The 26,802-nt window shown below is 41.5% G+C and overlaps 1 protein-coding gene across 1 annotated transcript in view; it reads left to right on the plus strand.

Moving 5' to 3' along the window:
- Positions 1-26,802, plus strand: part of zanl (zonadhesin, like) — a 96,703-nt gene that overhangs the window by 56,513 nt on the left and 13,388 nt on the right. The window contains 42 exon segments of the mRNA XM_085154205.1: positions 25-132; positions 1,970-2,139; positions 2,708-2,910; positions 3,444-3,588; positions 3,855-4,048; positions 4,131-4,272; positions 4,435-4,679; positions 6,652-6,800; positions 7,085-7,213; positions 7,300-7,438; positions 7,628-7,769; positions 8,170-8,366; positions 8,555-8,693; positions 9,223-9,339; positions 9,615-9,739; positions 10,178-10,323; positions 10,732-10,875; positions 11,005-11,112; positions 12,979-13,148; positions 13,414-13,616; positions 14,153-14,297; positions 14,564-14,757; positions 14,847-14,988; positions 15,151-15,395; positions 17,368-17,516; positions 17,801-17,929; positions 18,016-18,154; positions 18,344-18,485; positions 18,886-19,082; positions 19,271-19,409; positions 19,938-20,054; positions 20,330-20,454; positions 20,891-21,036; positions 21,444-21,587; positions 21,717-21,824; positions 23,394-23,563; positions 24,135-24,337; positions 24,871-25,015; positions 25,178-25,425; positions 25,931-26,108; positions 26,223-26,331; positions 26,633-26,727. Of these exon segments, the coding sequence (XP_085010331.1) occupies positions 25-132; positions 1,970-2,139; positions 2,708-2,910; positions 3,444-3,588; positions 3,855-4,048; positions 4,131-4,272; positions 4,435-4,679; positions 6,652-6,800; positions 7,085-7,213; positions 7,300-7,438; positions 7,628-7,769; positions 8,170-8,366; positions 8,555-8,693; positions 9,223-9,339; positions 9,615-9,739; positions 10,178-10,323; positions 10,732-10,875; positions 11,005-11,112; positions 12,979-13,148; positions 13,414-13,616; positions 14,153-14,297; positions 14,564-14,757; positions 14,847-14,988; positions 15,151-15,395; positions 17,368-17,516; positions 17,801-17,929; positions 18,016-18,154; positions 18,344-18,485; positions 18,886-19,082; positions 19,271-19,409; positions 19,938-20,054; positions 20,330-20,454; positions 20,891-21,036; positions 21,444-21,587; positions 21,717-21,824; positions 23,394-23,563; positions 24,135-24,337; positions 24,871-25,015; positions 25,178-25,425; positions 25,931-26,108; positions 26,223-26,331; positions 26,633-26,727 (6,524 nt within the window).

Below are 26,802 nucleotides of genomic sequence, written 5' to 3' on the forward strand. Positions count from 1 at the left end.
GTGTTTTGTATTTGTATTGACCAGATGTACCCCAGGAACAAAGCCTGATCCAGACTGTGACCCCAACTTGGAAGCTGAAGTTGTAAAACCAGAGAAATGTGGTAAAATTACAGACCCTACTGGACCCTTCCGGTAAGAATTTACAACCCCTCCACTTTTGGTTATCGACTTGGTTAAACTGATGGGATTCCTGGGATTTTACAATGTTTTTTTCCTGACCTTATAAAATCATGAAATAGATGGCAGCATGCCTGGTAATCACCCAACTGACCTGTAAAATATGAATAAATCTTTTCAATACTATTACTGTAATGCTGTAATGAACCCTTCTGGCACTGGGATGCCAGTTTTGTTCTTTGTCCATCATTCTCAAACGCAGCAGCAAGTTTTTACCAATGACTTGACAGTTTATCTCCATCTATTGTTACAAAAAACCTGGGATACCAGGTTCTTTCTTCCAGTTCTCCCAGTTTCCCTTCCCCTCTGTCCCTCCCTCGCACAATGCAGCAGCATGCCTCTTGGCACTAGGATGTCAGGCCTTCTTTCTATATCCCTCCTTCACAAATGCAGGAGCAAGCTTTTAGCACCGGGTTGCCAGTTCCTCTTCCCTCCCTCCCTTTTTCACAAAAATGCAGCAGCATGTTTTTTGGCACTGGAATGCCAGGTTCTCTTTCTCTGTCCCTCCTTTTCAAATGTACCAACAAGCTTTTGGGCCCGGGATTCTGGGTTTCTTTCTCTGTTCCTCCTGTACAAATGAAGCAGCAGGCTTTTAGCACTGGGATGCCATGTTCTCTTTCTCTTTTCCTCCTTTACAAATCCAGCAGAATGCTTTTTGCAATGCTATTCCAGGTTCTATTTCTCTGTCCGTCTTTTTCAAATTCGCCAGCATACATCTAGCACCGGGATGCCAGGTTCTTTTCCTTCACTTGCAGTAGCAAGCTTTTCTTCCCTCTATCTCTCCTGAGCAAAATGCAGCAGTATGCTTTTTGGCACCTGGAAGCCAGTTTCTCTTCCCTCTTTCCCCAATAACTTGGATGCCAGGGTCCATGCATCTATCTATCTTTCACAAAATGTAACAATGCACATTCCTGACACTGTATTGCCAGTCTTTGTCTCCATATCGATCATTTTTAAACACAGCAGTAAAAGCTTTTACGAGCCGTCAAGCCATTGCCTGATGTCTCAAAATACAGACATGCATCCATCCAGCCTCCACACCAGTCAAGCCACGTTGCCACTCGATCAGGGGTTCTCCTCATTCATCTATTAAGATCTTTCGTTGTCTGAAATTTGCTTTGATGTCTTCTGCCACCATTCCTTCATAATTTTCCGAACTCAACCACTCCACTCTCTGTAATCCTTGACTACCTTCTCTCTGCACTTCTCTTTTTTCCTGCTTTCCTTCTTCCACCTCAACCGGTAGCGGCAGATGGCTGTCCTTCCATGGGAATGGTTTTGCCACAGGTTTCTTCCCGTTAAAAGGAGTTTTCCCTTCCCACTGTCGCCAAAGTGCTTGCTCATAGGGAGTCATATGATTGTTGGGTTTTCTCTGTAGGTATTATTGCAGGGTCTACCTTACATATAAAGCGCCTTGAGGCGATTGTTGTTGTGATTTGGGGCTGTATAAATAAATTGAATTGAAAAATTGAATTATTACTGCAGAGGTCTTTCACCTTGACAATGCACAGTTATTGCTGCTTCTAGGGGATGCCTTCTTTGGGGATCTGCCAGGCCCGGGAGGCGCCAGTCCCCTCTGCGGCCTTCCCTAAAGCTCAGTTCAATTCATGTTTAAGCCATTCACCTTTATTCACTGGCCCCAGCTAGTGAATTGTTGCTAAACTTATGCAACAGTTGTTGACTGTTTCACCACCAAATGTAGCTTGTTTCTTTGTTCGAACTCGGATTTTCAGAATATATGAACCTCTGCCTTTTCCTACCTAAGCTAAGTGAGTGTTTTTCTCTATTACAGGGAGTGCATCAGTGTAGTTAATCCCACTCCATTCTTCCAAAGCTGTGTGTATGACATGTGTCAGTTCAACGGCCAGCAGCACGTGCTGTGTGACCAGCTCCAGGCCTACACTGACGCATGTCATAGTGCTGGAGCCAAAGTCTACCAATGGAGAACTCCAGACTTCTGCCGTAAGTTTGAATCTGAGATATACCAAATATATCTAAATGATATATGATAGTTTAATAATAATATCAGCTGTTCTTTGTGAACATCATAAAGTATATATAAAACATAGTCACAGTGACATCACCCATTGGCTTGATAAGCCCCATTCTGAAGCATAAATGAATAAAGCCTTGAATAATACCTTTTCATGTTGGAAACATGAGCCTTCAGCATTTTCCCTTTTAAATGGGGTGCATGCCATAGCTTCTCCATTTGGAAGTTGTCTCCACCTGTAAATATAACTAAGATATATTACATCCTGCTCACCAACATTATAATTGAACTTATAATCATATTTATAATTGTATAGGGAGGAGAGTTTAAGATACAGTGCACAATGCTGAAACCAATGTAAAATATTCAATGCAGTTAATATTGTCCTTGTTTTCATTTATGACACAGAGTTAAATCAATATGAGATACGTAGATGCCCTGTCTTTGAATCATCCTACTCCCCACTCCCTTCTCTGTTGCCATTTGTCCACCATTGTTCCCTCTCATTATTGTTCATCCCTATGTTTGTCCACACAGCTCTGACCTGTCCTCCCAATAGCTCCTACTCCCTTTGTGTGAGTTCATGTCCTGAGACATGTCTTGGTGTGGTGGGACCACCTGGCTGTGAGGAAGTGTGTGTGGAGGGTTGTGAGTGTAACCCTGGCTTCATTCTCAGTGATGACAAATGTGTGGAGCTGAGAGACTGTGGTTGTGTGGACCCCAGTGGAACCTATCACCCTGTAAGTGGAAACAGCCTCCAAACAATTAAAACCATATTCCATTTACCTTTAAAATGTGCTAAACTCATGTTAACATCATTTTCAGTTCTCTTTATAACTTCAACAGGAAAGACGCCAAAAGACACAAAGACCCTACAGTACAAAAGAAATTAAAACTCAACTAAATTAAGGGTGCATAGACTGCAGTGAACTGGCACACAAATATTGGTTTTACAACAAAGATTTTTACTTTCAACTCATCAAGCACAGATGATATTTATTATACTGTATTTTACCTGACTTTAAAAGACACTGGTGTTATAGCATTTGTATTTATGTCAGAGCATTTACATACTGGTGCCACCACAATTAGCAAGCCCAAAATCAATAAATAAATTAGTATAGGTTGGCCTAATTAGTTAGTGGCATACAGAATCCCTGGTTTGCATCCAAATGTATATTTATCATTTAGATCTTTATATTCGTGTGATGTACAAGAGAGAATTACATGACAAAATTTTGATTGTTTTTTGCATTGTGTGTACATTTGTCAGGTGGGCGATGACTGGTACTTGGAGGGTTGTGAACAAAAGTGTATGTGTCACAGTGGAGGACTGCTACAGTGTCATAACACCAGCTGTAACCCAACTACTGAGAGCTGCCAACTACAAGATGGAGAATATGAATGCCACCCTCTGGGTATGTTAATCACACAGCTTCACATAGAAATAGCTGCATGAATGCATGGATGTGGATTATAGTGTCAAGTGCTTTATCCGGCTGGTCCTAGAAATGCAGTAAATAAATGCAGTCGTTTTAGCAACAGGCGCTCCAAACCTCCACTGTCTCAACTGATGTTGTTAGTTTGGACTGAGTTTGTTAAGACTGCATAATAACTTCCTACCTTTTTTGTTCTTGAAAGAGTATCTGCTCATTTTCCAGTAATCCTTTTTCTTTCTATCCAGACCTGTGTCCTCCTAACGCAGAGTATATAGAGTGCGGTCCAGCTTGCATTCCTACATGTATGGAACCCTCTACCAACTGTTCTGGCTCCTGCATCACTGGGTGTTTCTGCAAACCAGGCTTTGTCTTCAAAGGACGGCACTGCGTGCCACTGGACAAGTGTGGTTGTTTAGATGACAACAATAACTATTATGAGGTCAGATGTCCTAGTTAGTACTGTGTACAGTGTACATCTAAAGACATACTTTCTCAGTACTAATTGTTTTCATTTTATCCAGCCTGGTGAGATAGTATTTGGAGATGGCTGCACAAAGCTGTGTCGCTGTGTAGGGAACTACACTTTGGAATGTGTTGATAACTCCTGTGACCCCACTGAAGAGTGTCGAGAGGTTAATGGTGTTGCGGGCTGTTATCCTAAAGGTAATAATGTTTGTTGACTTTATTGTTGTTGACTTGATTTAATGCAGTGTAATAAATTACATCTGCACAAGGAGCACCTTGTGTTGTGCTTTACAGTCAGTCGGTATAACTTGATAGTTGACAGTGTGGAAATTACAATTTTCTCATATATTATTCCTTTAGGTACATCCACATGCATAGCATCTGGCGATCCACACTACACCAGCTTTGACAAACGCAAATATGACTTCATGGGCAACTGCAGCTATCTGATGTCTAGTCCATGCAATGACACAACTGTGCCCTACTTTGAGGTCCATACTGATAATGAAAACCGGTATAACAGGCCGACCATCTCCTATGTGAATGCCGTACATGTATACGCACAGATGATAGAGATCTCCATTCTCAAAGGTGGCACTGTGCAGGTAAGACATGAGAGGAAGACACAGGATGTTTTGCATGTGAAAACCAATCACGCGTTCACGTTATCAGGCACTACTGCATTACAAACAAACATCATTCTGTGGTACAAATCACTGCACATGCACAGGAACACTTCTGAAAACCACTGCAATTGACCATGGAAAGAAACTTGCACTTACACTTAGCAATTAGTTCCTCCTACGCAGAGCGACGCATCGGGCAGCTAACAATCTCCATCGATGTCGGTCAGGGGCGAATGTTTCAGCTTCGTCCCAGGCAATGTCGACTGTTTTCAGATCATCCATAAACGTTCGACGCCATGTGATATTTGGTCGGCCTTGCTTTCGCTGGTTCTGCCGAAGGCTTCTTCCTGTTATAAGACGCCTCTGTCACCAAAGGGCTTGGTCAATGGGGTCATATGATTGTTGTTTTTTTTCCTCTGTATGTATTATTGTAGGGTCTACCTTACAATATAAAGCACTTTGAGGTTACTGTTTTTGTGATTTGGGGCTATATAAAAAACATTGAATTTAAATGAATTGAATTGGAGACGTCGGAGGACACCGGCAGCCTTCCCTACTCTGAAGTTGACATCTTGATCAGAGAACCCGTCATTCGAGATGATGCTGCCCAGACATGTGAAATTTTCCAACTTTTCAGCACGTTATTTGTTGATTATGACGGGAATATGGGCAGTTGTGTAGCCAACTCGGAGTACCTTGGTTTTCTTGGCGCTGATTCATAATCCGACTTTCCTCACCTCCCTCTACAAAGCTGCAGTCCACTCTTGGAGGTCTTCCGTAGTCGAGCCCAGTAGGGCGATGTCGTCCAGGAAGTCCAAGTCGATGAGATTGCTCGTGCCAGGGGACACCGATGCCAGCTTGGTCATCTGATTGTTGCATGGTTAAGTCAATTACCAACAGGAAGAGAAAAGGCAAACGCAGGTATTGATCTTGAAGAAATCCGTTGAGAAATCATCTGTCCAGACCCAGAAGCGGGAGTTGGAGCAGAGAAAAAAGCGCTATACAAATACAGGCTATTTACAATTTACCAGAGACCACAAAAGGCGTCTACAAACTGCTGGGGGACTCCATATTGACGTGGGATAGCCCATAGAGTTGGCCAGTGGACGCTGTCAAAAGCTTTCTTGAAGTCGTTGAAATTAATCTAAAAAATGTTCGTTCAATGATCATGCGGAGGGTGAAAATGTGCTCGATGCATGACTAGCCACTCCGAAAGCCAGCAAGCTCTTCTCACAATCGTTCGTCTACTGCGCGTCGTAGCCAATTCAAAAGAATGAGGCACCCAAATCGCCTTTCGGGAAGTTTGGTGATAACGCCTTTTGCCCATTCATAGGGTACACGCAATGTTGACCAGCAGGCGTTTAGGGCCTGGGCGGCATCCAACTGGGTTTCGTCGTGCTTCAGCATTGTGGGGAGGAACTCGTCCAGGCCAGCAGCCTTTCCAGTCTTGAGGAGTCAGATCGCTGTCTTGACTTCGGCGTCGCTGATTTTTCTGATATCGACAGGAAGAAGATCCATGGAGGGTGCAAGTTCTTCGGCCTCGAACAAGTGGAGTGGCTCAGGCTGGTTTAAAGTATCACAGAACTGTTTGGCTCAACGTTGGTCTTGCTCAGCTTCAGTGAGGAGGACTCGTCCATTTTGTCTCGGATTGGGACCAAGCGGCCACCGCGAGCCCCTGTTAGATCTCGAACAATGCGATTTAAGATTCGGGTATCGTTCTGGTCTATTGTTTTCTTGGGCATCCATGCCTTTGGCTTCAATCCACTCTCGCTTGTCATGCCGGCAGCTGTGTTTGACATGTCGGGCAAGAGCTGAGTTGTTCAGACATCATTGGCATGATAAAGGAATGTTTCTTTTCAGTTACAGATAGTAATGTTGTGACATGGGTAATTCAAAAATGTTGGCTAATAATTGACCAGATTTGATGTACTGTGCCTATTTTCCCATACAGGTTAATGGGACCAATGTCAATCTGCCACTGTCTCCGGCCCCTGGTATTTCTGTGTTCAAATCAGGAAAACACTACACTGTCTCCATGAACTTTGGTGTGACGGTTCGATATGATGGAAACGCCTTCATGGACATCAAAGTAATCAAAGAGTGAGTGAAGACCAAATGCATGGTTTCCTTATAAAATGGTGTTTTAATCAAAAATTCACCAGTTCAGAAATGTACACCCATACTGATACAACTAAAAATACAGTAAACAGTAATAAGGTGATAAAGGCAGAAATTAATGGCACAGCTAGGATTCTTTATTTAAGCAATTTAGCAGGGGCAACACAAACAGCTCACTCAAAATTTCAAGATGAGATGTAGTTCTGACTAAGTTGCTTGTCTTTCTTGCATAAGACTCTAACACAATCATTTTCTGCAATCTGCAGCTATCAGAACAAGCTTTGTGGCCTGTGTGGCAACTATGATGGAGATACTAAAGATGACTTCCGCAAACCAGATGGAAGCTTAGCTGAAAATGCCAATGACTTTGGACACAGTTGGAACATGGATCCAGAGTGAGTATTGCAGAGATGCAAGTGTAAAGAAACATTTACCATTGACAAAAGACAAATGTTCTTAAGATGATGGTCTGTCTTGACAGATGTAATGGGAAACCCAACACTACCATCCCTGGGTGCAATGAAGAAGAACAGGAACTGTATGAAAGCTCTGGATATTGTGGCATTCTGCTGGACAAAAATGGACCTTTTGCTGTGTGCCATCCCAAAGTCAACCCCAATGTATGTTCATGTAGAGGATAGTGCACATATAATAAACAAATGTGGAACAGGTCCTTATTCTGAGCTTGTTGTATTTGTGTATGTGTGTGTGCATTCAGGGTGAAAATGTGATATTAGTAATAGTGGAATAATTTCAATATGTGGTCACACAATATAAAGCATTGTAACAAAGTGATTGTTTGTTCTCAGAACTACTTCAGGGACTGTGTCTTTGACTTGTGTGAGCTGGATGGTGCCAGGCCCATTTTGTGTGAAGCCATTGAAGCCTATGTCAATGAATGCCAAGATCGTGGGGTCAACCTTGGACCATGGAGGAATGAAACCTTCTGCCGTGAGTATTGGAAGGACAAATGATTTAATTTAGTAGAAAAATATCTTTAGGTACATCATTAGCTGAAAATCAGCTTGGCTGAGTAGTTGGGAGAAAATAACACAAAGAAGTTTATGTCAGTTTTGACTTGTGGAAGAGTACTTCATACGGGCTTCCTACTCACTAAAGTTAACTGAGGGAGTGCTGCCTTAGCATACCTAGTTGGGCAGACAACATATGCCAAGAGGCTGCAGGAGACTGGGTTACCACCAAACTCAAACAATCTAGTTACACGGAAGACAACACAGCTGGAAGTGCCAAAGACGTATCTCTTTTCTTGTGAAAAGCTGTCATTTTATATTTTAACCAGCACATACTTTTGTTTCCTATCACTAACTTCAACCTCTTGTGGTCTGCTTAGCACTGAGCTGTCCCCCAAACAGCCACTACGAACCTTGTGCAGATCCTTGTCAGGAAACATGCTTTGGAAAACCCCCCTCCTGCTCTGGTCCCTGCTCTGAGTCCTGTGTGTGTGATCCCAGCTATGTCCTGAGTGCTGGCAAGTGCATTAAGGAGAACATGTGTGGCTGCAACCACACGAACGGCCAGTATTATGAGGTATGGTGAAGTGGGTCTGATAGGCCGGCAGTGAATCATTTGGTCCTTTGTATTTCAAGTCAGTTCACTTGCAGTCTCTTTATGTCCTCTCTAAAACAACATTTTCATACATACATGCATAAAATGATCTACAAAGAATTATATGTGCCTGCTATGCTTAATTAACAATTTTGTTGTCTGTTTGTCAGCCTGGAGAGGAGTTTTTTGAGGAAGACTGCAAGCAAAAATGTTTGTGTGGTGCAGCTGGAATTACCTGCGAAGCCTCTGAATGCCCCCCAATGCATGAATGTAAACTTCAGGATGGAGAGCTGGGCTGCTATCCTACGAGTATGTTTGTAATGTTCACACCTAAAAAAAAAACACAGCAAAGCTGTAGCCATTATATTCTAAGTAGGTTTCCAGATCTCATGGGTTGAACTGCCAACCTGAAAAGTTTTGCAACTGTGTTTGACGTGATGCTGTAGACTTTGTCAAAGTCCTCAAACTAGCATTTTCTATCCCTGCTCTAATATACATAATTAGACTGAGTAATGGAAGATAGAGAAGCACAACCCAGAGGTGTATTTTACTTTCAATAACAGTGAAATATTTATGTGTGTGTTGCTGTTATGTTTCTTTTGCTCTCTTCTGTACAGTTTGTCGATAACAACACTTGTTACATGCATTTCTTTATAATACAAAATCACAGAGTTGCAGAAAATTTTTGTCTAGTCAGGAAATGATATATTCTTTGCATCTATTTTAATGCCAGTATAAGTCCAAAGCAACAGTGAACTGCACTGTTATTAGGTAATTGTTCTACAGTGGCTTCATCTGTGTTTCAGTCTGATGTTCCTGATGTTTTTCCCTCTCTCAGGCTTTCAGGATTGTGTAGTTTCTGGGGATCCACACTATAACACCTTTGACAAGAAGTTCTACAGCTTCATGGGAACCTGTACTTACACACTGGCCAGAACCTGTAGGAACAGCACAGGTACAAACTATTTTGAGACATTTATTCATTAAGATGTTAGGGTTTCATTGCACCTGTTCTAGTCTTGCCACACCACACGCACAAATTAAAGTTTAAATTTACTCATTTATTATTTTAATCGCAAAGCATGACAGATGTTGTTTTCATTCACGTTTGCTGCAAAAAGAAGACACTGAATGTCAGTGGTGGTTTGTATGTTAATGCCAATATCTGCCAATATTCACCTTTAATATAAACACACAATATTCCTGATTGTCGTGGTCTTCCCTGTGCAGGCCCTTGGTTCTCTGTGGAGGCAAAGAATGAAGAGAGAGGAGTTGCAGGAGTGTCATACCTGAGGAAGCTATATGTGACAGTGGATGGAATTACTGTGACCCTGATGAAGAGCAGTAGAACACTGGTCAGTATATGAATGAATTACTATCTCTTGTATTTCCCATCTTTAAGTAAAATGTGTGCCAATAGACATCCCACACACTAGTTGTATCATCACCATGGATGTCTTATGTCTACACATAACTGACATTTTAGCAAAGAACTCAAATTATATATTTAGATACTTTGTTGCTAACAGCATGTAAAAAAAAAACAAAACAGATTTTTCCCATTTTGTCAGTTGAATCTATGCCAAAGATAACACAGTGTGATAGGCATGAAGCAATATCTTTCTTGCTTTTTAAAACTATACAAAGTCTGTTTTTGCCTGATATACTGCACATTCCACACTCTTTGTACTTTTATACTCCCTGACCTGTCCACCAATTAGACATTTACACAGTCTGTTTAACATCTTTATGTTCTTATATTCTTAACATCTTTTTCTTCATCACTGAATCAGGTGAACGGAGTACGGGTGGCTCTGCCCCACTCCCCCTCTCCTCTCATGTCTATTAGTCTTGCTGGTCAGTTCATCACGCTTCAAACATCCTTTGGCCTGAGGGTGCGTTGGGATGGAAACCATTATGCCCAGATCTCAGTTCCCAGGTTAGTATAAATATTGGTTTGAAGTATTTTGATATTGTAGAACTTCTTTTTATTTGCATCACACATTAATACACTACACCTGACCACTGTCTCCATTGCTCCATCATTCTTTTTTTGATGACCACTTTCCTCCGATGCAACCATAACCTAACGATCTGAAGAAACTCTGATAGATAACGATCTAAACTGCTGAACGTCACTAGTTGTTTTATGTATATTGAGAAAACTTTAAAAAAAAACATAGCAGTCCATTTGTGTGCATATTGTGGACATATGCAACTTTTAATATATACTATATACTTTATAATTACAATAAAAGGCCAAGCAACACCTTATTAAACATTGCAAATATTCTTAAGCTTGTCTTATTTTAATCCTACATATCCTGCCTTGACTTTGTCCTACCAGCTCCTACCATGACCAAATGTGTGGCCTTTGTGGTGACTATGATGGGAACCCAGACAATGACTTCACTAAACCAGATGGCACTGTGGCAGGAAATAGTAATGACTTTGGGAACAGCTGGCAGACCAAAGACGATGAAGATGACTCGTGAGTTCAAACATATCTATCTTTCTGTCTTTTGGATTTCTTCTGGTTATGTCTTTTGTTACCTTACTGTCGGACTCTTTCTGACAAACTGAAGAGGATGTAACTGTGTTTTGTATTTGTATTGACCAGATGTACCCCAGGAACAAAGCCTGATCCAGACTGTGACCCCAACTTGGAAGCTGAAGTTGTAAAACCAGAGAAATGTGGTAAAATTACAGACCCTACTGGACCCTTCCGGTAAGAATTCACAACCCCTCCACTTTTGGTTATCGACTTGGTTAAACTGATGGGATTCCTGGGATTTTACAACGTTTTTTTCCTGACCTTATAAAATCATGAAATAGATGGCAGCATGCCTGGTAATAACCCAACTGACCTTTAAAATATGAATAAATCTTTTCAATACTATTACTGTAATGCTGTAATGAACCCTTCTGGCACTGGGATGCCAGTTTTGTTCTTTGTCCCTCATTCTCAAACGTAGCAGCAAGTTTTTACCAATGACTTGACAGTTTATCTCCATCTATCGTTACAAAAAACCTGTGATACCAGGTTCTTTCTTCCAGTTCTCCCAGTTTCCCTTCCCCTCTTTCCCTCCCTCGCAAAATGCAGCAGCATGCTTCTTGGCACTAGGATGTCAGGCTATCCTTCTCTATCCCTCCTTCACAAATGCAGGAGCAAGCTTTTAGCACTGGGTTGCCAGTTCCTCTTCCCTCCCTCCCTTTTTCACAAAAATGCAGCAGCATGTTTTTTGGCACTGGAATGCCAGGTTCTCTTTCTCTGTCCCTCCTTTTCAAATGTACCAGCAAGCTTTTGGGCCCGGGATTCTGGGTTTCTTTCTCTGTTCCTCCTGTACAAATGAAGCAGCAGGCTTTTAGCACTGGGATGCCATGTTCTCTTTCTCTGTCCCTCCTTTACAAATCCAGCAGCATGCTTTTTGCAATGGTATCACAGGTTCTATTTCTCTGTCCGTCTTTTTCAAATTTGCCAGCATACATCTGGCACCGGGATGCCAGGTTCTTTACCTTCATTTGCAGTAGCAAGCTTTTCTTCCCTCTATCTCTCCTGAGCAAAATGCAGCAGCCTGCTCTTTGGCACCTGGAAGCCAGTTTCTCTTCCCTCTATCCTTCTTTCACAAATGTAGCAGCAAGCTTTCCCCAATAACTTGAATGCCAGGGTCCATGCATCTATCTATCTTTCACAAAATGTAACAATGCACATTCCTGACACCGTATTGCCAGTCTTTGTCTCCATATCGATCATTTTCAAACACAGCAGTAAAAGCTTTTACGAGCCGTTAGCCATTGCCTGATGTCGTAAAATACAGACATGCATCCATCCAGCCTCCACACCAGTCAAGCCACGTAGCCACTCGATCAGGGGTTCTCCTCATTCATCTATTAAGATCTTTCATTGTCTGAAATTTGCTTTGATGTCTTCTGCCACCATTCCTTCGTAATTTTCTGAACTCAACCACTCCACTCTGTGGAATACTTGACCACCTTCTCTCTGCGCTTCTCTTTTGTCCTGCTTTCCTTCTTCCACCTCAACCGGTAGCGGCAGATGGCTATCCTTCCATGGGAATGGTTTTGCCAGAGGTTTCTTCCCGTTAAAAGGAGTTTTTCCGTCCCACTGTCGCCAAAGTGCTTGCTCATAGGGAGTCATATGATTGTTGGGTTTTCTCTGTAGGTATTATTGCAGGGTCTACCTTACATATAAAGCGCCTTGAGGCGATTGTTGTTGTGATTTGGGGCTGTATAAATAAATTGAATTGAAAAATTGAATTATTACTGCAGAGGTCTTTCACCTTGACAATGCACAGTTATTGCTGCTTCTAGGGGATGCCTTCTTTGGGGATCTGCCAGGCCCGGGAGGCGCCAGTCCCCTCTGCGGCCTTCCCTAAAGCTCAGTTCAATTCATATTTAAGCCATTCACCTTTATTCACTGGCCCCAGCTAGTGAATTGTTGCTAAACCTATGCAACAGTTGTTGACTGTTTCACCACCAAATGTAGCTTGTTTGTTTGTTCGAACTCAGATTTTCAGAATATATGAGCCTCTGCCTTTTCCTACCTAAGCTAAGTGAGTGTTTTTCTCTGTTACAGGGAGTGCATCAGTGTAGTTAATCCCACTCCATTCTTCCAAAGCTGTGTGTATGACATGTGTCAGTTCAACGGCCAGCAGCACGTGCTGTGTGACCAGCTCCAGGCCTACACTGACGCATGTCATAGTGCTGGAGCCAAAGTCTACCAATGGAGAACTCCAGACTTCTGCCGTAAGTTTGAATCTGAGATATACCAAATATATCTAAATGATATATGATAGTTTAACAATAATAATAACAGCTGTTCTTTGTGAACATCATTAAGTATCTATAAAACATAGTCACAGTGACATCAAAATAGTCATATAGTTAAATCAATATGAAATACGTAGATGCCCTGTCATTGAATCATCCTGCTCCCCCCTCCCTTCTCTGTTGCCATTTGTCCACCATTGTTCCCTCTCATTATTGTTCATTCCTGTGTTTGTCCACACAGCTCTGACCTGTCCTCCCAATAGCTCCTACTCCCTTTGTGTGAGTTCATGTCCTGAGACATGTCTTGGTGTGGTGGGACCACCTGGCTGTGAGGAAGTGTGTGTGGAGGGTTGTGAGTGTAACCCTGGCTTCATTCTCAGTGATGACAAATGTGTGGAGCTGAGAGACTGTGGTTGTGTGGACCCCAGTGGAAGCTATCACCCTGTAAGTGGAAACAGCCTCCAAACAATTAAAACCATATTCCATTTACCTTTAAAATGTGCTAAGCTCATGCTAACATCATTTTCAGTTCTCTTTATAACTTCAACAGGAAAGACGCCAAAAGACACAAAGACCCTACAGTACAAAAGAAATTAAAACTCAACTAAATTAAGGGTGCATAGACTGCAGTGAACTGTTGCCACACAAATATTGGTTTTACAAGAAAGATTTTTACTTTCAACTTATCAAGCACAGATTATATTTATTATACTGTATTTTACCTGACTTTAAAAGACACTGGTGTTATAGCATTTGTATTTATGTCAGAGCATTTATATACTGGTGCCACCACAATTAGCAAGCCCAAAATCGATAAATAAATGAGTGTAGGTTGGCCTAATTAGTTAGTGGCATACAGAATCCCTGGTTTGCATCCAAATGTATATTTATCATTTAGATCTTTATATTCGCGTGATGTACAAGAGAGAATTACATGACAAAAGTTTGATTGTTTTTTGCATTCTGTGTACATTTGTCAGGTGGGCGATGACTGGTACTTGGAGGGTTGTGAACAAAAGTGTATGTGTCACAGTGGAGGTCTGCTACAGTGTCATAACACCAGCTGTAACCCAACTACTGAGAGCTGCCAACTACAAGATGGAGAATATGAATGCCACCCTCTGGGTATGTTAATCACACAGCTTCACATAGAAATAGCTGCATGAATGCATGGATGTGGATTATAGTGTCAAGTGCTTTATCCGACTGGTCCTCGAAATGCAGTAAATAAATGCAGTCATTTTAGCAACAGGCGCTCCAAACCTCCACTGTCTCAACTGATGTTGTTAGTTTGGACTGAGTTTGTTAAGACTGCATAATAACTTCCTACCTTTTTTGTTCCTGAAAGAGTATCTGCTCATTTTCCAGTAATCCTTTTTCTTTCTATCCAGACCTGTGTCCTCCTAACGCAGAGTATATAGAGTGCGGTCCAGCTTGCATTCCTACATGTATGGAACCCTCTACCAACTGTTCTGGCTCCTGCATCACTGGGTGTTTCTGCAAACCAGGCTTTGTCTTCAAAGGACGGCACTGCGTGCCACTGGACAAGTGTGGTTGTTTAGATGACAACAATAACTATTATGAGGTCAGATGTCCTAGTTAGTACTGTGTACAGTGTACATTTAAAGACATACAGTATACTTTCTCAGTACTAATTGTTTTCATTTTATCCAGCCTGGTGAGATAGTATTTGGAGATGGCTGCACAAAGCTGTGTCGCTGTGTAGGGAACTACACTTTGGAATGTGTTGATAACTCCTGTGACCCCACTGAAGAGTGTCGAGAGGTTAATGGTGTTGCGGGCTGTTATCCTAAAGGTAATAATGTTTGTTGACTTTATTGTTGTTGACTTGATTTAATGCAGTGTAATAAATTACATCTGCACAAGGAGCACCTTGTGTTGTGCTTTACAGTCAGTCGGTATAACTTGATAGTTGACAGTGTGGAAATTACAATTTTCTCATATATTATTCCTTTAGGTACATCCACATGCATAGCATCTGGCGATCCACACTACACCAGCTTTGACAAACGCAAATATGACTTCATGGGCAACTGCAGCTATCTGATGTCTAGTCCATGCAATGACACAACTGTGCCCTACTTTGAGGTCCATACTGACAATGAAAACCGGTATAACAGGCCGACCATCTCCTATGTGAATGCCGTACATGTATACGCACAGATGATAAAGATCTCCATTCTCAAAGGTGGCACTGTGCAGGTAAGACATGAGAGGAAGACACAGGATGTTTTGCATGTGAAAACCAATCACGCTTTCACGTTATCAGGCACTACTGCATTACAAACAAACATCATTCTGTGGTACAAATCACTGCACATGCTCAGGAACACTTCTGAAAACCACTGCAATTGACCATGGAAAGAAACTTGCACTTACACTTAGCACTTAGTTCCTCCTACGCCGAGCGACGCATCGGGCAGCTAACAATCTCCATCGATGTCGGTCAGGGGCAAATGTTTCAGCTTCGTCCCAGGCGATGTTGACTGTTTTCAGATCATACATAATCGTTCGACGCCATGTGATATTTGGTCGGCCTTGCTTTTGCTGGTTCTGCCGAAGGCTTCTTCCTGTTATAAGACGCCTCTGTCACCAAAGGGCTTGGTCAATGGGGTCATATGATTGTTGTTTTTTTTCCTCTGTATGTATTATTGTAGAGTCTACCTTACAATATAAAGCACTTTGAGGTTACTGTTTTTGTGATTTGGGGCTATATAAAAAACATTGAATTTAAATGAATTGAATTGGAGACGTCGGAGGACACCGGCAGCCTTCCCTGCTCTGAAGTTGACATCTTGATCAGAGAACCCGTCATTCGAGATGATGCTGCCCAGACATGTGAAATTTTCCAACTTTTCAGCACATTATTTGTTGATTATGACGGGAATATGGGCAGTTGTGTAGCCAACTCGGAGTACCTTGGTTTTCTTGGCGCTGATTCGTAATCCGACTTTCCTCACCTCCCTCTACAAAGCTGCAGTCCACTCTTGGAGGTCTTCCGTAGTCGAGCCCAGTAGGGCGATGTCGTCCAGGAAGTCCAAGTCGATGAGATTGCTCGTGCCAGGGGACACCGATGCCAGCTTGGTCATCTGATTGTTGCATGGTTAAGTCAATTACCAACAGGAAGAGAAAAGGCAAACGCAGGTATTGATCTTGAAGAAATCCGTTGAGAAATCATCTGTCCGGACGCAGAAGCGGGAGTTGGAGCAGAGAAAAAAGCGCTATACAAATACAGGCCATTTACAATTTACCAGAGACCACAAAAGGCGTCTACAAACTGCTGGGGGACTCCATATTGACGTGGGATAGCCCATAGAGTTGGCCGGTGGACGCTGTCAAAAGCTTTCTTGAAGTCGTTGAAATTAATCTAAAAAATGTTCGTTCAATGATCATGCGGAGGGTGAAAATGTGCTCGATGCATGACTAGCCATTCCGAAAGCCAGCAAGCTCTTCTCACAATCGTTCGTCTACTGCGCGTCGTAGCCAATTCAAAAGAATGAGGCACCCAAATCGCCTTTCGGGAAGTTTGGTGATAACGCCTTTTGCCCATTCATAGGGTACACGCAATGTTGACCAGCAGGCGTTTCGGGCCTGGGCGGCATCCAACTGGGTTTCGTCGTGCTTCAGCATTGTGGGGAGGAACTCGTCCAGGCCAGCAGCCTTTCCAGTCTTGAGGAGTCAGATCGCTGTCTTGACTTCGGCGTCGCTGATTTTTCTGATATCGACAGGAAGAAGATCCATGGAGGGTGCAAGTTCTTCGGCCTCAAACAAGTGGAGTGGCTCAGGCTGGTTTAAAGTATCGCAGAACTGTTTGGCTCAACGTTGGTCTTGCTCAGCTTCAGTGAGGAGGACTCGTCCATTTTGTCTCGGATTGGGACCAAGCGGCCACCGCGAGCCCCTGTTAGATCTCGAACAATGCGATTTAAGATTCGGGTATCGTTCTGGTCTACTGTTTTCTTGGGCATCCATGCCTCTGGCTTCAATCCACTCTCGCTTGTCATGCCGGCAGCTGCGTTTGACATGTCGGGAAAGAGCTGAGTTGTTCAGACATCATTGGCATGATAAAGGAACGTTTCTTTTCAGTTACAGATAGTAATGTTGTGACATGGGTAATTCAAAAATGTTGGCTAATAATTGGCCAGATTTGATGTACTGTGCCTATTTTCCCATACAGGTTAATGGGACCAATGTCAATCTGCCACTGTCTCCGTCCCCTGGTATTTCTGTGTTCAAATCAGGAAAACACTACACTGTCTCCATGAACTTTGGTGTGACGGTTCGATATGATGGAAACGCCTTCATGGACATCAAAGTAATCAAAGAGTGAGTGAAGACCAAATGCATGGTTTCCTTATAAAATGGTGTTTTAATCAAAAATTCACCAGTTCAGAAATGTACACCCATACTGATACAACTAAAAATACTGTAAACAGTAATAAGGTGATAAAGGCAGAAATTAATGGCACAGCTAGGATACTTTATTTAAGCAATTTAGCAGGGGCAACACAAACAGCTCACTCAAAATTTCAAGATGAGATGTAGTTCTGACTAAGTTGCTTGTCTTTCTTGCATAAGACTCTAACACAATCATTTTCTGCAATCTGCAGCTATCAGAACAAGCTTTGTGGCCTGTGTGGCAACTATGATGGAGATACTAAAGATGACTTCCGCAAACCAGATGGAAGCTTAGCTGAAAATGCCAATGACTTTGGACACAGTTGGAACATGGATCCAGAGTGAGTATTGCAGAGATGCAAGTGTAAAGAAACATTTACCATTGACAAAAGACAAATGTTCTTAAGATGATGGTTTGTCTTGACAGATGTAATGGGAAACCCAACACTACCATCCCTGGGTGCAATGAAGAAGAACAGGAACTGTATGAAAGCTCTGGATATTGTGGCATTCTGCTGGACAAAAATGGACCTTTTGCTGTGTGCCATCCCAAAGTCAACCCCAATGTATGTTCATGTAGAGGATAGTGCACATATAATAAACAAATGAGGAACAGGTCCTTATTCTGAGCTTGTTGTATTTGTGTATGTGTGTGTGCATTCAGGGTGAAAATGTGATATTAGTAATAGTGGAATAATTTCAATATGTGGTCACACAATATAAAGCATTGTAACAAAGTGATTGTTTGTTCTCAGAACTACTTCAGGGACTGTGTCTTTGACTTGTGTGAGCTGGATGGTGCCAAGCCCATTTTGTGTGAAGCTATTGAAGCCTATGTCAATGAATGCCAAGATCGTGGGGTCAACCTTGGACCATGGAGGAATGAAACCTTCTGCCGTGAGTATTGGAAGGACAAATGATTTAATTTAGTAGTAAAATATCTTTAGATACATCATTAGGTGAAAATCAGCTTGGCTGAGTAGTTGGGAGAAAATAACACAAAGAAGTTTATGTCAGTTTTGACTTGTGGAAGAGTACTTCATACGGGCTTCCTACTCACTAAAGTTAACTGAGGGAGTGCTGCTTTAGCATACCTAGTTGGGCAGACAACATATGCCAAGAGGCTGCAGGAGACTGGGTTACCACCAAACTCAAACAATCTAGTTACACGGAAGACAACACAGCTGGAAGTGCCAAAGACGTATCTCTTTTCTTGTGAAAAGCTGTCATTTTACATTTTAACCAGCACATACTTTTGTTTCCTATCACTAACTTCAACCTCTTGTGGTCTGCTTAGCACTGAGCTGTCCCCCAAACAGCCACTACGAACCTTGTGCAGATCCTTGTCAGGAAACATGCTTTGGAAAACCCCCCTCCTGCTCTGGTCCCTGCTCTGAGTCCTGTGTGTGTGATCCCAGCTATGTCCTGAGTGCTGGCAAGTGCATTAAGGAGAACATGTGTGGCTGCAACCACACGAACGGCCAGTATTATGAGGTATGGTGAAGTGGGTCTGATAGGCCGGCAGTGAATCATTTGGTCCTTTGTATTTCAAGTCAGGTCACTTGCAGTCTCTTTATGCCCTCACTAAAAGAACATTTTCATACATACATGCATAAAATGATCTGCAAAGAATCATATGTGCCTGCTATGCTTAATTAACAATTTTGTTGTCTGTTTGTCAGCCTGGAGAGGAGTTTTTTGAGGAAGACTGCAAGCGAAAATGTTTGTGTGGTGCAGCTGGAATTACCTGCGAAGCCTCTGAATGCCCCCCAATGCATGAATGTAAACTTCAGGATGGAGAGCTGGGCTGCTATCCTACGAGTATGTTTGTAATGTTCACACATAAAAAAACACAGCAAAGCTGTAGCCATTATATTCTAAGTAGGTTTCCAGATCTCATGGGTTGGACTGCCAACCTGAAAAGTTTTGCAACTGTGTTTGACGTGATGTTGTAGACTTTGTCTCAAAGTCCTCAAACTAGCATTTTCTATCCCTGCTCTAATATACATAATTAGACTGAGTAATGGAAGATAGAGAAGCACAACCCAGAGGTGTATTTTACTTTCAATAACAGTGAAATATTTATGTGTGTGTTGCTGTTATGTTTCTTTTGCTCTCTTCTGTACAGTTTGTCGATAACAACACTTGTTACATGCATTTCTTTATAATACAAAATCACAGAGTTGCAGAAAATTTTTGTCTAGTCAGGAAATGATATATTCTTTGCATCTATTTTAATGCCAGTATAAGTCCAAAGCAACAGTGAACTGCACTGTTATTAGGTAATTGTTCTACAGTGGCTTCATCTGTGTTTCAGTCTGATGTTCCTGATGTTTTTCCCTCTCTCAGGCTTTCAGGATTGTGTAGTTTCTGGGGATCCACACTATAACACCTTTGACAAGAAGTTCTACAGCTTCATGGGAACCTGTACTTACACACTGGCCAGAACCTGTAGGAACAGCACAGGTACAAACTATTTTGAGACATTTATTCATTAAGATGTTTGGGTTTCATTGCACCTGTTCTAGTCTTGCCACACCACACGCACAAATTAAAGTTTAAATTTACTCATTTATTATTTTAATCGCAAAGCATGACAGATGTTGTTTTCATTCACGTTTGCTGCAAAAAGAAGACACTGAATGTCAGTGGTGGTTTGTATGTTAATGCCAATATCTGCCAATATTCACCTTTAATATAAACACACAATATTCCTGATTGTCGTGGTCTTCCCTGTGCAGGCCCTTGGTTCTCTGTGGAAGCAAAGAATGAAGAGAGAGGAGTTGCAGGAGTGTCATACCTGAGGAAGCTATATGTGACAGTGGATGGAATTACTGTGACCCTGATGAAGAGCAGTAGAACACTGGTCAGTATATGAATGAATTACTATCTCTTGTATTTCCCATCTTTAAGTAAAATGTGTGCCAATAGACATCCCACACACTAGTTGTATCATCACCATGGATGTCTTATGTCTACACATAACTGACATTTTAGCAAAGAACTCAAATTATATATTTTGTTACTTTGTTGCTAACAGCATGTAAAAAAAACAAAACAGATTTTTCCCATTTTGTCAGTTGAATCTATGCCAAAGATAACACAGTGTGATAGGCATAAAGCAATATCTTTCTTGCTTTTTAAAACTATACAAAGTCTGTTTTTGCCTGATATACTGCACATTCCACACTCTTTGTACTTTTATACTCCCTGACCTGTCCACCAATTAGACATTTACACAGTCTGTTTAACATCTTTATGTTCTTATATTCTTAACATCTTTTTCTTCATCACTGAATCAGGTGAACGGAGTACGGGTGGCTCTGCCCCACTCCCCCTCTCCTCTCATGTCTATTAGTCTTGCTGGTCAGTTCATCACGCTTCAAACATCCTTTGGCCTGAGGGTGCGTTGGGATGGAAACCATTATGCCCAGATCTCAGTTCCCAGGTTAGTATAAATATTGGTTTGAAGTATTTTGATATTGTAGAACTTCTTTTTATTTGCTTCACACATTCATACAATACACCTGACCACTGTCTCCATTGCCCCATCATTCTGTTTTTGATGACCACTTTCCTCCGATGCAACCATAACCTAACGATCTGAAGAAACTCTGATAGATAACGATCTAAACTGCTGAACGTCACCAGTTGTTTTATCTATGTTGAAAAAACGTTAAAAAAAACATAGCAGTCCATTTGTGTGTATATTGTGGACATATGCAACTTTTAATATATACTATATACTTTATAATTACAATAAAAGGCCAAGCAACACCTTATTAAACATTGCAAATATTCTTAAGCTTGTCTTATTTTAATCCTACATATCCTGCCTTGACTTTGTCCTACCAGCTCCTACCATGACCAAATGTGTGGCCTTTGTGGTGACTATGATGGGAACCCAGACAATGACTTCACTAAACCAGATGGCACTGTGGCAGGAAATAGTAATGACTTTGGGAACAGCTGGCAGACCAAAGACGATGAAGATGACTCGTGAGTTCAAACATATCTATCTTTCTGTCTTTTGGATTTCTTCTGGTTATGTCTTTTGTTACCTTACTGTCAGATTCTTTCTCACAAACTGAAGAGGATGTAACTGTGTTTTGTATTTGTATTGACCAGATGTACCCCAGGAACAAAGCCTGATCCAGACTGTGACCCCAACTTGGAAGCTGAAGTTGTAAAACCAGAGAAATGTGGTAAAATTACAGACCCTACTGGACCCTTCCGGTAAGAATTCACAACCCCTCCACTTTTGGTTATCGACTTGGTTAAACTGATGGGATTCCTGGGATTTTACAATGTTTTTTTCCTGACCTTATAAAATCATGAAATAGATGGCAGCATGCCTGGTAATCACCCAACTGACCTGTAAATTATGAGTAAATCTTTTCAATAATATTACTGTAATGCTGTAATGAACCCTTCTGGCACTGGGATGCCAGTTTTGTTCTTTGTCCCTCATTCTCAAACGCAGCAGCAAGTTTTTACCAATGACTTGCCAGTTTATCTCCATCTATCGTTGCAAAAAACCTGGGATGCCAGGTTCTTTCTATATCCCTCCTTTGCAAATGCAACAGTGAGCTTTTGGCACCAGGATGCAAAGTTATTATTCCTCATTTGCAAATGCATCAACAAGGTTTTCTACCAAGGAGATTCCAGTTTCCCTTCCCTTCTGTCTCTCCCTCGCAAAATGCAGCAGCATGCTTCTTGGCACTAGGATGTCAGGCTTTCTTTCTCTATCTCTCCTTCACAAATGCAGGAGCAAGCTTTTAGCACCGGGTTGCCAGTTCCTCTTCCCTCCCTCCCTTTTTCACAAAAATGCAGCAGCATGTTTTTTGGCACTGGAATGCAAGGTTCTCTTTCTCTGTCCCTCCTTTTCAAATGTACCAGCAAGATTTTGGGCCCGGGATTCTGGGTTTCTTTCTCTGTTCCTCCTGTACAAATGCAGCAGCAGGCTTTTAGCACTGGGATGCCATGTTCTCTTTCTCTTTTTCTCCATTACAAATCCAGCAGAATGCTTTTTGCAATGGTATCCCAGGTTCTATTTCTCTGTCCGTCATTTTCAAATTCGCCAGCATACATCTTGCACCGGGATGCCAGGTTCTTTTCCTTCATTTGCAGTAGCAAGCTTTTCTTCCCTCTATCTCTCCTCAGCAAAATGCAGCAGTGTGCTTTTTGGCACCTGGAAGCCAGTTTCTCTTCCCTCTTTCCACAATAACTTGGATGCCAGGGTCCATGCATCTATCTATCGTTCACAAAATGTATCAATGCACATTCCTGACACCGTATTGCCAGTCTTTGTCTCCATATCGATCATTTTCAAACACAGCAGTAAAAGCTTTTACGAGCCGTCAAGCCATTGCCTGATGTCTTAAAATACAGACATGCATCCATCCAGCCTCCACACCAGTCGAACCACGTTGCCACTCGATCAGGGAGTCTCCTCATTCATCTATTAAGATCTTTCGTTGTCTGAAATTTGCTTTGATGCCTTCTGCCACCATTCCCTCGTAATTTTCCGAACTCAACCACTCCACTCTCTGGAATCCTTGACCACCTTCTCTCTGCGCTTCTCTTTTGTCCTGCTTACCTTCTTCCACCTCAACCGGTAGCGGCAGATGGCTGTCCTTCCATGGGAATGGTTTTGCCAGAGGTTTCTTCCCGTTAAAAGGAGTTTTTCCTTCCCACTGTCGCCAAAGTGCTTGCTCATAGGGAGTGATATGATTGTTGGGTTTTCTCTGTAGGTATTATTGCAGGGTCTACCTTAAGCTAAGTGAGTGTTTTTCTCTGTTACAGGGAGTGCATCAGTGTAGTTAATCCCACTCCATTCTTCCAAAGCTGTGTGTATGACATGTGTCAGTTCAACGGCCAGCAGCACGTGCTGTGTGACCAGCTCCAGGCCTACACTGACGCATGTCATAGTGCTGGAGCCAAAGTCTACCAATGGAGAACTCCAGACTTCTGCCGTAAGTTTGAATCTGAGATATACCAAATATATCTAAATGATATATGATAGTTTAATAATAATAATATCAGCTGTTCTTTGTGAACATCATAAAGTATATATAAAACATAGTCACAGTGACATCACCCATTGGCTTGATAAGCCCCATTCTGAAGCATAAATGAATAAAGCCTTGAATAATACCTTTTCATGTTGGAAACATGAGCCTTCAGCATTTTCCCTTTTAAATGGGGTGCATGCCATAGCTTCTCCATTTGGAAGTTGTCTCCACCTGTAAATATAACTAAGATATATTACATCCTGCTCAGCAACATTATAATTGAACTTATAATCATATTTATAATTGTATAGGGAGGAGAGTTTAAGATACAGTGCACAATGCTGAAACCAATGTAAAATATTCAATGCAGTTAATATTGTCCTTGTTTTCATTTATGACACTGAGTTAAATCAATATGAGATACGTAGATGCCCTGTCTTTGAATCATCCTACTCCCCACTCCCTTCTCTGTTACCATTTGTCCACCATTGTTCCCTCTCATTATTGTTCATCCCTATGTTTGTCCACACAGCTCTGACCTGTCCTCCCAATAGCTCCTACTCCCTTTGTGTGAGTTCATGTCCTGAGACATGTCTTGGTGTGGTGGGACCGCCTGGCTGTGAGGAAGTGTGTGTGGAGGGTTGTGAGTGTAACCCTGGCTTCATTCTCAGTGATGACAAATGTGTGGAACTGAGAGACTGTGGTTGTGTGGACCCCAGTGGAAGCTATCACCCTGTAAGTGGAAACAGCCTCCAAACAATTAAAACCATATTCCATTTACCTTTAAAATGTGCTAAGCTCATGCTAACATCATTTTCAGTTCTCTTTATAACTTCAACAGGAAAGACGCCAAAAGACACAAAGACCCTACAGTACAAAAGAAATTAAAACTCAACTAAATTAAGGGTGCATAGACTGCAGTGAACTGGCACACAAATATTGGTTTTACAACAAAGATTTTTACTTTCAACTCATCAAGCACAGATTATATTTATTATACTGTATTTTACCTGACTTTAAAAGACACTGGTGTTGTAGCATTTGTATTTATGTCAGAGCATTTACATACTGGTGCCACCACAATTAGCAAGTCCAAAATCAATAAATAAATTAGTATAGGTTGGCCTAATTAGTTAGTGGCATACAGAATCCCTGGTTTGCATCCAAATGTATATTTATCATTTAGATCTTTATATTCGTGTGATGTATAAGAGAGAATTACATGACAAAATTTTGATTGTTTTTTGCATTGCGTGTACATTTGTCAGGTGGGTGATGACTGGTACTTGGAGGGTTGTGAACAAAAGTGTATGTGTCACAGTGGAGGTCTGCTACAGTGTCATAACACCAGCTGTAACCCAACTACTGAGAGCTGCCAACTACAAGATGGAGAATATGAATGCCACCCTATCGGTATATTAATCACACAGCTTCACATACATCTAAAGATTATTATTTCATTTAACACATCTGACATTTCAGCGCATTATCCATCTTATATAGTTCCACTGAAATCTGCATTTGTTTTGCTCATCATGGTAAATGATAAAGTAACTCCCTGCCTTCTTTGTTCAGGAAATGGTATCTGCTCAGTTTCTGGTGATCCTCACTACATAACCTTTGATAAACGTACTCACCATTACATGGGTTCATGCTCCTACACCTTGACCAAACCCTGCAATGTCTCCTCTGACTTGCCACATTTCATGGTCCATACCCAGAATGAGCACAGAGGAAGTAATAAGAAGGTTTCCTACGTGAGGGCTGTGGTGATCAATGTGAATGGTATCACTGTCATCCTTGGCAAGGGACGCACGGTCCAGGTAGGCAGAGGGTTCTTCCAATCACTCATACAATAAACAGTATCTCTGTTTGCTATCTTAGTGATTTTACCCATTTTATTTACTACCAACTGAATAATTTTAAGGCCAATATGTACAGCCTAGGCCTATTGAAACAATAACCACTTGTAAGATTTTCTTTAAATCTCTTCATAATCAGATTTGAGATTTTTATACTCTGCAGCAGTCAAAATAAAACACAATTTTTAAAAAATTCAACTAGTTCTCCACCAAATTTAATGCAACAGAAGGCAAGTATAACAAAGCTATATTTATAGGAGCCTCTTTACTGAATGTGTTTTCCTAACATGTGTTTTAATAACAGATTCAGCCTCGTCTCAGTAGAAGGTGGAAACTGTCCAAACTGCATTTGTATATAAAGATGGTTGATTTAAAGGAAAAGTCTACTGTAGAGGAACAAAGAACAAGTACACATAATAAGCTGTGTTTTTCTGGCAATAATATTGTGATCTCTGGCTGTTGTCAGGTCAATGGCACTGCGGTTGTTCTACCTGTTACCTCCATCAGGGGAGTTAAGATCTACTTGAGTGGAAAGTTTGTTGTCTTAGAAACATCTTTTAATCTGAGGGTGCGTTTTGATGGAAACCATCATGCTGATGTCACTTTGCCAACTTCCTACAATGGCCTACTCTGTGGGATGTGTGGTAAGAGCCAGTGCAATTATTTGCTGTTGTTCCTTACTAAATGAATAAAACTTGACTAATGATTGATTTGACTAATTAAAATAGAGTGATTTTGAATATCTGTTGTCCCCACAGGAAATTTCAATGGGAACCCTAACGATGACAACTTGAAACCAGATAACACACCAGCTGCTAACACCAATGAGCTAGGAGACAGCTGGCAGGTTGCTGACTCAGATCCCAAGTGAGTCACATTACAGAAAACAGAATATAAGACCTTTAATTTTATCTATTTGTACATTTTCATTTCTTCATCATTATGTCGATACAAGAATTGTTGATCCCACTTTATTCCTAAGTTCCTTTATTTCATTGTCATTCAGCTTTGACTGCTACATCTGCATTAAATATCGCTATTAAACTTTTCAAGTTCTTCTCAAAAATTGTCCTATACATGTCACCAGTCTCCTGCTAATCTTAGCCTTAGAATTACCAAACACAAACATGTTGACTCCATTGCAATGAATTCTCCCATTTCCTCTCAGCTGTACTGATGGTACAGAAGAAGAAGATTGTGATGCAAAGGTGGAGGAAGAGGCCACGAAGCCTACCAGCTGTGGCATGATCACTGATCCCAACGGTATGAAATCTATCTATCTATCTATGGTCCTGGGGGCAGTAGTTTAAGGAGACAAGCCCAGACTTTCCTCATCCT

The sequence above is a fragment of the Neolamprologus multifasciatus genome, chromosome 3 (genome assembly GCF_963576455.1).
Source record: "Neolamprologus multifasciatus chromosome 3, fNeoMul1.2, whole genome shotgun sequence".
In the NCBI taxonomy this organism is placed as follows: Eukaryota; Metazoa; Chordata; class Actinopteri; order Cichliformes; family Cichlidae; genus Neolamprologus; species Neolamprologus multifasciatus.